At 45.3% G+C, this 15,026-nt stretch overlaps 1 protein-coding gene across 1 annotated transcript; it reads right to left on the minus strand.

The window, feature by feature from the left end:
• Positions 1-676: 676 nt before the first annotated feature.
• On the minus strand, positions 677-8,304 carry LOC8051461 (juvenile hormone acid O-methyltransferase-like). Its single transcript, XM_029992622.2, has 3 exons — positions 7,750-8,304; positions 3,576-3,732; positions 677-849 (listed from the first exon to the last, which is right to left on the minus strand). The coding sequence occupies exons 1-3, from the start codon at positions 8,302-8,304 to the stop codon at positions 677-679; spliced, it is 885 nt and encodes a 294-aa protein (XP_029848482.2).
• Positions 8,305-15,026: the final 6,722 nt, after the last annotated feature.

Consider the following 15,026-nt stretch of genomic DNA (forward strand, 5'->3'; position numbering starts at 1 on the left):
CCGCTGTCTTTCTTCGGTTCAATCCAGGATCCAAAGACACCGCAGAGTTCACGAGGAGTGATCGGAAGAAAACAAACTTAAAATTGACCTAATTACCAAGTAATTTTCTTTTTATTGTCATTTGCAACAGTCCCCAAAAAGTGCGTCACAACAAGAACAAAAGCACAAAGTTTTTCTTACCGTTGGTATAAAAACAAAAAAAGAAAAAATCCTGAAGCATATATTTACAGAGAGTGTTGATCAATGAAGTTATAGAAATATGGACATAAGAAGCTACAACCTGCGTTCCTTAGGGTCTCAGCGGCTTCAGAAAGCGAGGACAAACTTACCGTGTCGGCCACAAACCGGTTCAAACATTCAGACGAAGAAATCTATTTGATAAATTTAGCAGACGACGCAGTCGTTGCCTGAACGAGTCGTGAACCAGCTATACGTCATCGAGCCATAATCCTGCGTTTATTTGTTTTGAACATAACGATTTCTCAATGGGATTTGACAGGCATAATATCACTCGTGATTTGTTAGTTTCAATTCCATAATTTTTTTTGCGTCCTTTTGTGTAAACAAAAAGGTGTCTACATGCATGTACCGGTACCTCTGCCGCACTATATGAATAACGTGAATAATTTTATACAAAGGACCGGTAGAATAACCAAATTCGCTTCATTTTTTATGCTCATTTTGAAACTTTTCTGGCGTGAACCACGAAATTGTGCCCGATATACTGTGAATTCCCGGCCGGTGTTTCAGTACAAAACTTGCGGATAACCGCGGCCACGTCGCTCTTGAATTGCGTCCTTGATTCTTCGGGAAGCACGGGTAAGATGGGATTCAATGAGCGTTCCCTTTCTGAAAAAAAAAAAAAAAAAGAAAAAAAGAAAAAGAAATTGCAAGAAAACGTTTTTTTTTTTGTTTGTTTTTTACGGCAGAAAAAAAAAGGATCGTTAGGTGAAGCGAATTATTTGTCCCAATAATGCTATTTAGTCATGAAAATGCCCCGTGATCTTTGGAAGTGTCACTTGTGAAACTGATCATGAAGTACCCGACCGAAAAGCCCAGTATAACTTTTCACTATGTGGATTAGGGAACTGGAAATCTAACTGGAACTGGTTCTGGAAACCTGAGGTCCAGATTGCAGGCAAGGGAATAATTTCTGAAAACCTGGAATCGAGATAGTATCCAGATAGATTTCCAGTTCCATAATTCAGATAGCGAAAAGTTATATTGGGTTTTTCGGAAGGGTTATATCCCATGTAACCTCATGTTCTGTGTCACAAGTCACACTTAGTTTTTGGGGACTTTACAAATTTTCGACCTATTTATTCGCCGAGTTTCTTTCCCAGACAGACCACGGTCATTAAATCGTCACCTTCTTGATAGCAAGGGCACAGTGCTGGTACTGTGCCTGGAATGCTTCTCTGACTGGTGTGTTTAGCGTCCTATTCCGCCCATCCGTCGAAGGGGGGGTCTCGAAGTGAAAACAAATGACGTCACAAAAGTCAGAGTGTCACGCTGTCGGATGTCGCGATCCTGGCGGTTGGTCGTAGAACTTCCGGCAAAAAGCGCGAGCAAACGCGAGTGTCGCTGTCGTCACGGCGTCCCAACACCTGGCCGCCGAAGCTTCCGAGGACTGTCCAAGCAGGAGAGCGACCTGCAGCAGAACAGGCGTCAGCCACGTCCACCAGCGATGCTGTGACGCCGCCAGTATCGCGGCCGGCGACAGCGTGACACTTCCACGACGCCATCAAGCGGTGCGGAAATCGAGGGACCACTTTATCGGACGCGGTAAACAAACCAGTCTGAGACGCGTTCCAGTCACCGTATATTTATTTATTTATTTATTTATTCATATTACACCTAAAGGCCCTCGGGAGAGGGTATTACATAGGGGGGGGGGGGGGTACATAAATCGTTCCAATAGGAACTAGTGCACAGTGAGCAACATATGAGAATACTAGAAAACAATCAATACACTTAATAATAAAAAGAAAATAAAGGATACACTCAAAAACGAATAAAAAAACATACACTCACTCATCACACTGCAATAAAGCTGAGTCAAGGTAAAAACAAAATAGTACACATTTGCTCTGCACGTTCCGGAAAAAAGGAAACAACAATGTAAAACAGCAAAAGTCAGATGGCATCAGTATTTTGAATTTGTTCTTGAAACTTCGTGGTGTCTTTTCCTGAGGCAATGTGCGATGGTAGATTATTCCAATCGATTGTGGTACGTGGAATGAATGACCGGGAAAAAGCAGATGACTTACAGGTTACGCGTTTAACTTTGTAGGGGTGATCGCGGCGTGGAAAAATAACGGCAGGTGGCTCGAAGAAATCACCGTGAAGTGACGCGTGGTGGTAAAGTTTATGGAAAAGAGATAGGCGTGAAAGTTTGCGACGATGGAGTAGTTCGGGTAGCTCCGCTCGGCGTTTTAGTGCTGTGACGCTGGAATGACGAGAATAATCTGAAAATATGAAGCGAGCGGCACGATTTTGCAGTGATTCAATGTCGTTTATGATGTAAGCATGTTCGGGATCCCAAATGGCTGATGCATATTTTAATTTCGGACGTATTAGTGTGGAAAAGGCAAGTTTGCGTATGTTAGGAGGAGCCTGTTTAAGGTTACGCTTGAGAAATCCGAAAGAGCGGTTAGCAGCCGCCAGGGTGAGCTTTATATGGTAGTGCCATGACAGATCAGGTTGCAAATGAATTCCAAGATATTTATAAGTGGAGACGAGGTCAACAGTATTATTATTTAACACATAGGAGGTAGGAATCCGGGGTACGTGGTTAGTAAATATAGTAATGGATGTTCGGCGAAGATGCAAGTTCCACGCAACTGAACACCGACACAGCACATCTGACCAAACTGTGCAACCGTGATGGCCTATACGGCAAGAGATATAGGAAACACATCCGTATAAGGCTTTCGTAGTCTTACATCTATAGTTATGCCACTGACAGCTTCAAATGCGCACTGGAGTCTCGATAATCTTATTATCGCTCCCCAAGAACGAATCACGGAGCAAAAGCATGAGCATACTAAGCGATGGCCTGCGTTTGTTAAGTTGTTCTTGTTAGTCCCTATTGTTCTCTGCAACAGAGAAGGTGCTCCGGCAGCTTTTAACGTTGTTTGTCGCTGCTGTCAGACGCAGATTGCGCGTTTCTACGTGTCCTGGGAGCAGGGAGAACAGTCACCCACGAGTGTAGTCCCTGGAAAGTACGAATAGCACATACGCGCGATGTGACAGGAGAACAATCGGAGGTCAGGAGAAGTCAGGAGAACAATCAACGGTCAGGAGAAGTCAGGAGAACAATCAGAGGCGCGGCACATCGTATTGCCGTTTGGATCGGACAGACAACTTTTCGGACAACATTCATGGCGGTACGTCGAGGGCCGCCGTCTTCAAAGACAGGTCTGATAAGCAGCGTCGTTTTCAGACGAAACTGCACCGCAGAACATTAGCGAGAAATCGATCCATAGCTGAGGATCTTTTCGTCCGGCCACGCGTGGGCGTCGGCATAAGGAACTATGACAAAGTCTTTACGAAAAAAAAAAAAAAAATCTTACCGATGTGTTTCTCCACATTTCCGGGGTCTGTGTTTTGGGTCAGTACCTTCCAGGTGCGCGGCTCGAGGTTGGCACCCTCGAGAACGCGCAGCACGTAGGAGCTAAGGTCCGACGCGTGTTCGATGTTTTGAGTTTCTGGAATGAAACGCTCGACGGCCTATACGGGAAACAAAATAGAAAAGATTGTATACACGAGTAAGCGATTCACTCCTCTATAGGCATGTCGCCCTCCACACACAGAACGGTGCACTGGTTATAGGCCCGCGCTTTCATTTGAGTGACGTGCCAAACTATATACTCCGCTTCACTTTTAAGTATAACCGTAGTCGACGCGCGCTGTGATTCGACGGAGTCAACCAAGCAGCTTGAAAAGTGAATCGTCACGGTGCCGCTTGGTTCAAGTGTGAACGCGTGCCTGCGCGTTCACACTTTCGTTAGTGAGGACAGAAAGCTCGCGCTGAAGGCGGAGCTTCTAGTCTCAGCTTAAGGATGAACGGAGTATAAACCAAACCGCAGTCACACAGCTAATACATTTCATCATATACTAAAGACAGTGTGCAGACACTGTCTGACGCGTATTCCTTCCTTGTATCACCGGTCCTACCATATTTACCGCACAAAAACTGTCCGTATAGAGATGCTCGAAGCACACGTATTTGTATAACGAAAACCCGCTTATTTCGAACCATGCTTGTGGAGTGTCCACCGATAAGCCTGTCATCATGTCTGCAGAGAAACTCCGCGCCTTTCGTGTAATATATATGAGTAGGTTGACTGCGGTTAGGGCATCCGGCGATCTTATATACACTCTCGCTATGCAACGAACAATATTGCAATATTTGATGATAAGAAGACCAAAGATCGAGTCACGAAGTTATAAGAAAATGCTTTACTAAGGAGGGGGGGGGGGGGGGGACACATCCTTCTCCGCTCATTTGCATTAAACAACGCTCATATACTGTGCCCATTTCTCCCCTGGCGGTTCGAACGTCTCGCGGTGCCGGAGATTGCAGTATATATATACTACAATCTCCGACACCGCTGTAATGGGTCGGTTGTATAAGAAGGATTCGATCGCCGACGTGGTGCGAACTGTGGATGGCTGCAAGAACCGCGGATCGCAGGGAAAGGACTAGTCCTTCTTTCGTTTTCCTTGGGACCCACGCGTGTGAGTGTAGACGGCGTTTATGATCTCGTTCCTGTTCTCGATTGATGCATCTCAACTAAATGATGGGGTATATCATTGTAGCCGGTGGGAATGGGCAGTTCGCTGCAGGTCTGCAGGTTTTGACGCCGTTTCCAAAAAAACATAGGTCAGATCAAACTGAGCCGGATTCTTTGTGTAACAAACGTGTGTGCTCCTATCATTTTCACGAGGACGACTTCAGCAACCCGATTTTGAATAGTCCGGGGTGACGAATTGCGAGATAATATTTAAGTGTATGTCTGTACACTGCATTTTATTTACATATTCGCTCTTTTTTTTCAGCAATACTCAGTGGCGCCGTCTTTTGGGTAGCCCCGGCACACTTCCGGTTCACGTGTATTTTCTAATTTTTTACTCATCATTTTTTTATCATAAGACTGATTTAAGCCTGGCAGTACTATAAGTGACCATTTCCAGAAGATAGCGCGTATATTTGATTTCGCAAATACTGCGAAACCCACCGTTTAGTTCAGAACCGGAGGTGGTTGTGTGTTATTCGCACACTGGCGGCACCACGTTTCAACTCACGAAAGCACAGCAAATTGTTGTGCGTATGTTTATACAGCCTAGAGCTTGGTCTGCCTCAACGGGCGACGAGTCTCCCAGCTATAGATGAGCAATTGAGCCAGTGCAGTACAACCGCTAGCCTGGGATTTTTAACGTGCACCACGCAGTAGTGATACACGACCGCACGCCGGTACGATGCTCATCGAGATCGAAACGGCCAGGATTGAGGGATTGAGCTCAGGATCCTGGGTTCTGCAGCGCGAGCTTTCGCTCCACGGGCTCCGAGCTGGTGTGCGCTAGAGTGGCTCTAGTTTGCGCTAGCCCACTCGGCCTACGATCCCCCTCTTTCAACTCACGAGAGAAAAAGCGAATATACATATACGGAGTCTGTCAGAGATTGAAGAGATCTAAAGCGCGAGCTCTCTTTTTCGAAACGGCTTTGTACTTCGTCCTTCTTCATAGTCAAGGGAAGGGTGGCCAAGCTACGGCTCGCGAGCCGCATACGGCTCTTCGCGGGGAGGAAGGGGCTAGGGGAGAGATTCCGATTCTGCTATTTTCAAGAACAGTGTATTGTACACCGCAAGCTGAAGCAAAACAGCATGCCACCAAGGAACTCGGCCAACGGCCCTGCAAAACAGAGTGCCACCAAAAGCAGGACTTTCAAGAACGTCGCCAGTGGTTACAATTGGTTGAGAAATAAAGCATTGTCAGTGTTTAAATGAAACTGTCCATTTTTATCTAAAGGGTGTTCCAAAATACGACTTATGATCCGCACTAAAATGGCCCGCAAATATCAGCGCTCGAATACCTGTTTTACTGGTCACAGTCGCGCAAAAAATATTTCGAAGTCTCAACTCCGAATAATATAAAAAAAGGAACTGGCTATGGCACAAGACATTCCTGCAAATCATTTCTTTTTTGTGCGTATTTGGAGTTGAGACTTGAAAATTTAATGCGAAAATGTGACCAGTTAAGGAAGCATTTGAGGAACGCGAAGTCGCTGATTTTGGCTGCCCTTTTTATACCTTCAATATATTTTGGGGACACCTGGAAAAATGACTTCCCAGTCTTATCGTGTATCTCTGCAGGTGCTCGTACTGAGCAAAAAATACTAGCGGACATTACCCTTTTAAAGTTGCATAACTCATCAACGCTGATTGGTTGCATCGTGTGCTCATAAAGGCTCCCTACGTTACATTGCATATAAATGTTTGATGTGTCCACAAATTTTTTAAATTTCATATCTCATCAGCGTTTGCTATTTTATTCAAACAGTTGTGTATGAAGACGCTTTAGATATTATAATTTCCCCCAAACATAATTTTGCTCCAAAAATGTTTAGGGAACATGCTGCGACACATATTGAGCAAGCACTTGCATCGACCGAAAGGCCTGCGGCGCGCTCTTTGCCCACCGGCGAATGTTTGGTAACCACGACTTCCATGGCAATAGGTGGCGCCTCCTACCACTTCCAATTCAATAGGAAAAACTCAAGGCTGCTGGTACTCCAACCATTCAAACTGCGTCAAACCTGTTTTCGCCAAGGCCATTGTATTATCGGGGAGTAGGATGTACTCTACCTAGTAAAATAAGTTGTGATAAGCGTGAAGCAAATAGGCCTACGCTATGCATTTGTTAACCCATACTCCGGCGCTATCAGCCTGTCGTACCAGCAGATGGATTCGAAGATTATACCGCGTGTTATTTGGACATTTCGCCCTTCGGGGTTAGAGACGATAAAAGCGGGATCAAATTCAGCCTTTGTTGTTGCGAGGAACGTTCATCCTTCTTAAACCGAGGTCACAAAACCCTGAGTGCAGCTCGGAACATTCGTTCTTCATCTTAGATGTTTCTATTTTTGTTCCAGCGTTCTTCTCAATAGCATTTAAGCGTAAGTTACCCTGTAGCAACACAATGCGAAGAAATTTTCGTAACAGTGAAATACCACTTAGAATCGAGATTATGCAGTACTAGACGTGGGCATATCGAAAGGATTTTATCCATGAACACGGTGGGGTTGAAAGGGGTGAGTCAAGACCATGAATAATCCGAATGTCGTGTAAAGCTGTGAAACCCTTTTTTTTAAATTGTGATTCTGAAGTTTGCAACCAAAATAGAAGTCCTCGTAGAATTATAAGTTCACTTACTGAATCATTGGGCTCAAAATTAATGACATACAAATGTAATCTTTGAAGAGTTTGCCCAGCAGAGTAGCTTCGCTTGCCTTAAGCGTTCGGTTTCACTTGATAACAGGAGACAATGTATGTACACTTTATGCATTAAATTTTTAACTGAATGCACTAGGAGGCTCGTGTGTCTTTATAGAACACAGACTGACATGATGAACTTTGAAGCTGCGCGTGCAAAGATAAGTGGACTCGCTGTGGCGGATTACTAGGAACCGTTTCATCATTCGCTAAAAGGTCAAAATATAAGAACTAGATGAACGAACACACTCACTGCTTTGTACGACTTCCATCGATCCATTTCCACGATTCTCCTCCACACTGTGTACATTGCGTGTCGAGCCGTGAACACTAGCAAGCACTCGCCGTCGTCGGTCATCAAGTTTGCAACGTTGTGCAGAGCCGCGGTGAGGTCCTCTGTCCAGTTGAGTGCGAAGAAAGAGTAGACGCGGTCAAACTTGCCGTACTTCTGCACGAGTCCCGAGACGTCGCTTCCGATGTCGTGTACCTCGTACGTGATCCGCGGATGCCCAAAGTTCTCTCTGGCGAACTCCACCATTGCTCGGGAGACGTCGGTGGCCACAATCCTGCGGCAGGGCTGACAGCGCGGCAACAGTTCTTGCCGAGTGAAGTCGCCCGTTCCGCAGCCCACGTCGAGGAACTGCTGGCTGGCGTTCGGCTCGCTATCGAACGACATTTGCGCCGAGTCGAGAATTTGGATGTTAAATTTTCGCTGGCCGTGGTTGGCTTTGATGTAGAGCTCCGGAAGAATCGTCGACTCAAGTGACTGATTGTCGGCAGTGTTACTATCGGAAAAAGCATTGGCCATGTCGCTGCAAAAAGTTTCCCAACTGCCGAAAAAAAACAAAACATTATGTTATTGCTTTGGTAGGAATTCTTGAAGCATGAGCCTGTAGCTAAGATGGTTGACCTAAATTTACGTGATATTGCTGATGGAAACTGTCCTGGATTTTTACTTATTGCTTCGATTCACGGTATACAGTCACTGTTTCCGTGACTAAACGTAGAAGAAATTGTGAGCAGCAGTAGAGGTTTTATTTTCGTCGCATTGAGTAGAGCCTGCTCTCTTCCAAGTGTAGGGTTAAAAAAGAGCAGCTCGAAACGTCGAAAATAAAGCCTCTGCTGTTGCTCACAATTTGTTTTACATCTGATACTCTCTTGGTGAAGAACCATGCTTATTAACACTTTGAATTTCGGTGACCACTATTATAGGGGTGATCAGCGGAAAACGATGAACAGTGATCGACACGCAAAACACAAGGAGCGTATGTCTTAAATACCTTATAAGCATCGCATAATATTAAATTGTTGTGTTAAATAAAAGAAAAATCCAAAGAAATGGTAAAATTATTTTTGCAATTCTTTTTGTAGTGTTTTTTGTCTGAATGTTTGTGAATGCGAGGATATGAAAACCTAGAAAAGCAATCACTATTTATTAAATAAATCTCGCTTTTGGATTTGGTACCTATTTCGGATGGACAAACTGACGACCGCAAAGATGGAAGTCTGCAATTTTGGCCAAAGGTATTTTTTTTATAAAATAATAGAAATACAGAGCACGCGCGCACACACACACACACACAAACACACACACACACACACAAATACACGCACACGCACGCACACACAAACAAACACACACACAAACAGTTGCAAAGCATTCCGTAAGTGAAAAGTACCCCAGACAGCACACGACGTCGGGCCAACATTGGTATTCAATTGGCAAACAATGGTCCAATATTGGGCCAATGTGGCCATCGCAAAACCAATATTGGTGGTACACTGGAATATACTGGCCAACGTTGGCCTCACTTGACCAACGGCTCACCAACGTTGGTAATCGATTGGCTTAGGCCGCCCAACATTGGCCTACCTCAGCCAATGGCTTACCAACGTTGGCAATCGATTGGTTTAGACTGGCCAACATTGGCCAACCTCAGCCAACGGCTTAGCAACGTTGGCTATTGGTGGGCTTAGGTTCGCCAACATTGGCCTGTCTTAGCCAATTGGTTACGAACATTGGTAATGAATTGGCTTAGGCTGGCCAACATTGGTCTACGTTAGCCACTGTGTTGCCATCATTGGTAATCGATTGGCTAAGACAGGCCAATGTTGGCCAGCTTAAGCCAATCAATTACCGACATTGGTAATCGATCGACTTAGGCTGGGCAACATTGGCCTGTCTTAGCCAGTGGCTTACCAATGTTATATATAATTGGCTTAGTTCTTTCGCGCACGCTGAGAACAATCTCTAGCTATGCCTCCGGGGGGAACGATTCCTCTGTCTTCACACGCAGAGAAAGTTAGCAACTGAATTAGAACGTTGTATGCATTGCGAGCTGCAGCAAGTTTGAACGTCCACGCAGAAAAAAACCGTGTTCGGTGACAGGTTAAAAATAAAAGCTGGGGAGGAGGTCGACTCCTCCTGATCTTTCGATCTACAAATATGGAAAGAGATGGGAGGAGCTTCTACCACCTGTCCCCGACTATAACGAACACGCGTCTTCCCAAAACTGATAGTTATGCTTAGTAAATTCCACACAAAATACAAAATGCACGCTTCCTTCGATTTGTGTATATGTTTATACGGCAAAAAGCATAGTGCCTCTTCTCTTATGCCCATTTAGCGACGCAGCCCGGAAACCTTTCCAAAGAGGGGGGGGGGGGGGGAGGAGGCAGGGTTCAACCCCGAAATTTCCACCCGCCTCCCCAACCTAGGACACGGGTGTATTGTCAGCTGTATGTGATCTTAAAAATCTCAAGGCAACCCGCTTTGCTGAGCCGCAAAACGCGGCCTGTAATTCAGACTGAACCGGGCAAAATTAAAAAAATAAATAAAAAGCACTAATAATTTTAGCAAAAAAAATAAAACCTTAAACAAATATCCAGCGACTGATTAAGCAATTACATGTCTTCACGAATAAAAAATTGCGTTGAATTAACATCTCGAACACCCTATGTTTGAGGTAGGAGGTGACATAAAGCTGATGCGCATTTCAATCTGCAAAGAAAGGTTATCACGCAACATATAGACCTTTCCAGAAAAGGGCTGCTGGCCGGTTTCATTTTCAGTGTTCGTGCATATCGCGCGTGATTTGCTCGCTTTCCGAAGCGACGCACACGCGCGCGCTGAGCTGTGGAGATCGCACGCTGAGCTGTGGATTTCTAAACATTGGAAAGGTCTATAACAGAAGAAGCTGAGCATTATGCCTGCTTGCCCAAAAATGACTTCAAAGTGCGTACAAAATACGGCAACTGCAGTACTGACTACGGTAATGACAACGCCCTCAGAAATATAAGCTGTAATAGAGCCAACGGGTTACCAAAGTTGGCAATCGATTGGTTTAAGCTGGCCACCAATTGCCTGTCTTAGCCAGTGGCCTGGCGCCCTCCTATGGTTCCCCCTTGTGACGTCATTACCTTGCGAACAACAAGTTCGATGGTGTTTGTAAATAGCATGGTGGAAGCCTGAAATCATTGCGCTCTCAAAGGAACACTGCCAACACAATCGAAATTAAAGTTCCTTCATTCTTCTTATTTCCGTCGATGGTATACCCTTTCCGACGTCATAGTGAGCTTTTGGGCCAATCGTGAAAGGCCGACCACAGCGACGCTTTCGGTCGCGCACGTCGCCAATTGATTGGCTTAAGGCCGTTTCAGACACTTGCGTTTGAGTGGGTTTGACTGCGTTGCGTCGAGTACCGAAAGCGAGTCACCGGCACATCTGTGCTTCGTATGAAGCGTGGAATCCAATTCAAGGAATCATCTTGGCACGCGATATAAGCAGCAGGGATGTCCTGGTTTCTCGCTGCCGCAACGCAGTAAAACGCAGTAAAACGCAACTGTCTGAACCAGGCTTTAGTCTGGTGTGATGAGCGATCCCGCGACCAGCCGAAGAGGACGAGAAAGAAGAAGACGAGGGGGGGGGGGGGGGGGGGGCATGCGAGGAGCGCGAGAGGGGACTCGGGCGGTTGACAAAGGACGGTGCAGACGCGACCAGGCCGGACCTCCGTCGGCGTGACCAGACGTCAAGAGGCCCGACCCACAACCCACTTCTCACGCAGTCCGGGCGCCAACCTTTCGGAGGTAGACAAGACTGCATGCGTGGCGCAGTTGAACACCCGCTGCCACTCCGTGCCACAGACGTTCTGAGCCTGACTCAAGCCTTCGGCCAACGCCCAACTGCCTCGTCGCTACGTCCTTCGGTCCAGACCTTGGCGGACACCTGGTCATAGGCTGCCACCGGCGTACGGGGCCTGATTCAAGCCTTCGGCCATCGGTCAACTGCCTCGTCACTACGTTCGGACCTCGGCCCGGACGTCGTAGACCCCTGATCATCGGCTACCACGGGTGCTACGTCGCAAGGACTGAAAAGTCGTGAGCGAGGGACTTTTTAGGGGACACTCAAACCTTAACATTTGTTGAAGTGCTGCTTGGGAGTGTGCTTTACTAAGACCAATGTGGGTTTGAAAGCGTTGATCTTTGACCTTTGGATCTTTTCGTAGATGCCATCAGTGCGAAGCTAACAATTGAAGAATCGGCAGCTTAAAAATGGTGCTGAAGTGGCTGCCAGGGTCTTGCGACAGGGGAGGCTGCAGGAAGGGGCGTTCGGAAGCCGTAATGGCTCCCCAGCCCCAGGACTCGCCCCAGGACCTTCCCCAGGACCAGGCATAGGCTCCCCGCTGAGCTTCCTCCCTAGCCCCTTTCAATAAAAGTTCCGAAAAAAGTATTAATTGATCTTGAAATAGTCATTTGCTCGCCAGATAAAATAGTGCACAGACAGAGCATAGGCGGACCTTGCCATTTGTGCCCAGAATGTTTTTCTTGCAGTGGGCTGCTAATAAGAAACAGGCCAGGGGTTCTTAAAACCCAATGTTGGAATAACCAGGATTTAAACACATTGCCATCATTGCATGGCCAGCATTAAAGATATGGCATTAACACTGGGACATGCCAATGAATCAACTTGACTGCAGATAACGGACTATGTCATTGGCTATGCCAATTTTGGCTTTCACACTAATTCAATGGCTATGCCATCATTGGTATACAAGTTCAATATTCAATGATTGAACTTGTATACCAATGATGGCATAGCCATTGAATTAGTGTGAAAGCCAAAATTGGCATAGCCAATGACATAGTGTGGATGCCAACGATGGCTGAAATATTGGTTTAACGATGGCCTAAAAAAGGTGCCAATAATGGCTGGAGCATTGGTTGAACGATGGCCCAACGTTGGCGCCAATGACGGCTGGAAGGTTGGTTGAACGATGGCCCAACGTTGGTGCCATTGATGGCTGGAACATTGGTTGAACGATGGCCCAACGTTGGTGCCAATGGCTGGGCCAACATTGGAAGAAGTTGCGCTCGGCCAGAATACCAATGTTGGACCAACCTCCGGAGCCAGCGTTTGCCATTGTTGGCCCAATGTAGGTCCAACATTGGTGTGCTGCCTGGGTACGCACTCACTGCAATAAATAAGTTCATAATAAATACAAATTCTTATATATACACAATATATATTTTCGAAAAATCAATCTTTACAATTTAGCTTTAAAAATGATGTACATTAGGTCTGAGAAGCTTTTGTGACTCTCATGTTTATACATAATTTTTAATGAATCAGATGTCAGAAAACGACAGGGTTTGAAGATGCTCAAAAGCTCCTGATAAACCTGTATTCACACTGGGGCTACGTTTTATACGTCTCATACTACCAAGCTGTTTTTCTAAAGGGCTTTATTCAACCCTAAATTTAAAGTAATGTTTTCGAGTAACAGCTAGTATTGTCTTTTTTTTAAATACCCTCGTACAATGCGTCGCCAAATTTAATGAACCCTGGTCTTGAGTCGTAACAGCAATGACGACGCATTATTTATCGACGTCTGCAGTTTGGCGTGCACAGAAATCCTCTCGCGAATGGTTGAAACTTAATATTTACAAGGCTATAAAACCGAGGGGTTATCTTTCAGCTTAATTGTTCAAAACTTCGCTGGCGAAAAGGATTAAATTAGAACGAAAGACTCTAAAGACAACAGATTAGATCAATGAAAGTGCGACCATTCTCGCTTTGATGCTTCAGGAATAACTTACATGACCTTCACGAATTCCGGCGCTGCGCGGTGTAGCGAACACCTCAAATCTATACTCTGTTACGTAATGTTTTAGACACTGAAAAAAAAAAAAAGAAAAGCTGAAAGTCACCAGATGTGTAATTATTACTTCTGTCACAGTACGCGCGTTGCAAAATGCCTTTATGATTGGATTCGTGCACCTGTGCACCGCGAACGTTTTCGGATCTAAAGTTCTAAAGTTACACCAGGGGTTCAAAATATTTTAGCAATATATTCGAAACTTTTAGAAACTATTGTGGTAAAGTATTTGCCGGCTTTCTATCTTCAAAATTCTTTACGCAAAAAAAAAAAAAGGAAGAAAGAAATGATTGGAGTACATTTAGAAATGCAAGAATATTCCGACTTTAGACAGTCGCCCGAATGGTTTGTCAGCGCAGTTTCGAACTGCCGACGCTTTCACGACTCGACGCATTTGTTCGACGAAAAGGAAACTATTAATGTTTGAACTTTTTCTTACAGAACTTCTTCGCAACGGCATTGGAGCGCTTTGTACTTGACCGCACCGCGGCACTGGCGTCGAGATGGGGACAGACAGCCGCCAATTTAACCATCACCGCTTGAACTCTGGCAACTAGAAAATGTTATCGGAATGTCAATCCTACCTGAATAGACCCGTCTTGAAAAGTCAGTCACCTTGTGGCAGTTTCAAAAAGATACAGTATTGCCGTTTTAATGGCGGCGATAGCAGATCATGCTCGGCTAAATCAAGTACGCTTGATATCATGAATTGAAGGTGACGTAAAGAGACAAACGCCTTTTCCCCTTTCTGCTTTATGCTTTCGAAGACGTTAGCTTTTCCTGTTGTGTGGAAGTTGTGTAGCGCCACCTAAAGTCACGGGATCTTGGGAAAGTAGGGCCAAGCTCCCCGTATGGTCGCCATCTATGTTCGTAAAACGAGCAATTTCTCCTTGACTCCTCCGTTCTTGGTGAGCCGATTTAATCTCGCTATTGACGGGTAGCTTTATGGAAATGTTTCTTGTATACCGAGGTTTTGCCATCCACACACTGGCGAAACAAGTGCACATCTTCGTACCGCCACCACATGCTGTGTCGGTGCTTGGAGGCACTGAAAAATAAAGTTTACTGTTTTGAAATATGCAAGAAGAACAATACAATTATAAGGGATCCGTGGAGATGGGTATGATTGATGAGTTGATTGCATACACGGCGCCAAAGACGCTTATATTGGCGAGTAACGCTTCCAGTACGATGATGCTCCATGGCGATCTCGGCGCAACTGGTTTAGAACAAGCCCCTGCCCAGGTAGCACCAAACATTGTATAGTAACGTTATTTTATTGTTGCGTATGTTTAAATAACGTTATGTGTTATACCTCAACATTAATGTAACGTTCAAGTTAAACATACTATGTTTTAGTTGTATTTGAAACATT

Source organism: Ixodes scapularis, unplaced genomic scaffold, assembly GCF_016920785.2.
Source record: "Ixodes scapularis isolate PalLabHiFi unplaced genomic scaffold, ASM1692078v2 PGA_scaffold8__174_contigs__length_109621045, whole genome shotgun sequence".
NCBI classification, from domain to species: domain Eukaryota; kingdom Metazoa; phylum Arthropoda; class Arachnida; order Ixodida; family Ixodidae; genus Ixodes; species Ixodes scapularis.

Coding starts and splice junctions, on each gene's coding strand:
- LOC8051461 (XM_029992622.2), bottom strand. CDS start 8,304: ATGGCCAATGCTTTTTCCGATAGTAACACTGCCGACAATCAGTCACTT. Junction 3,733..7,749: donor GATGGAAGTCGTACAAAGCA/GTGAGTGTGTTC, acceptor TTTCCCGTATAG/GCCGTCGAGCGTTTCATTCC. Junction 850..3,575: donor AAATGTGGAGAAACACATCG/GTAAGATTTTTT, acceptor TTTTTTTTTCAG/AAAGGGAACGCTCATTGAAT.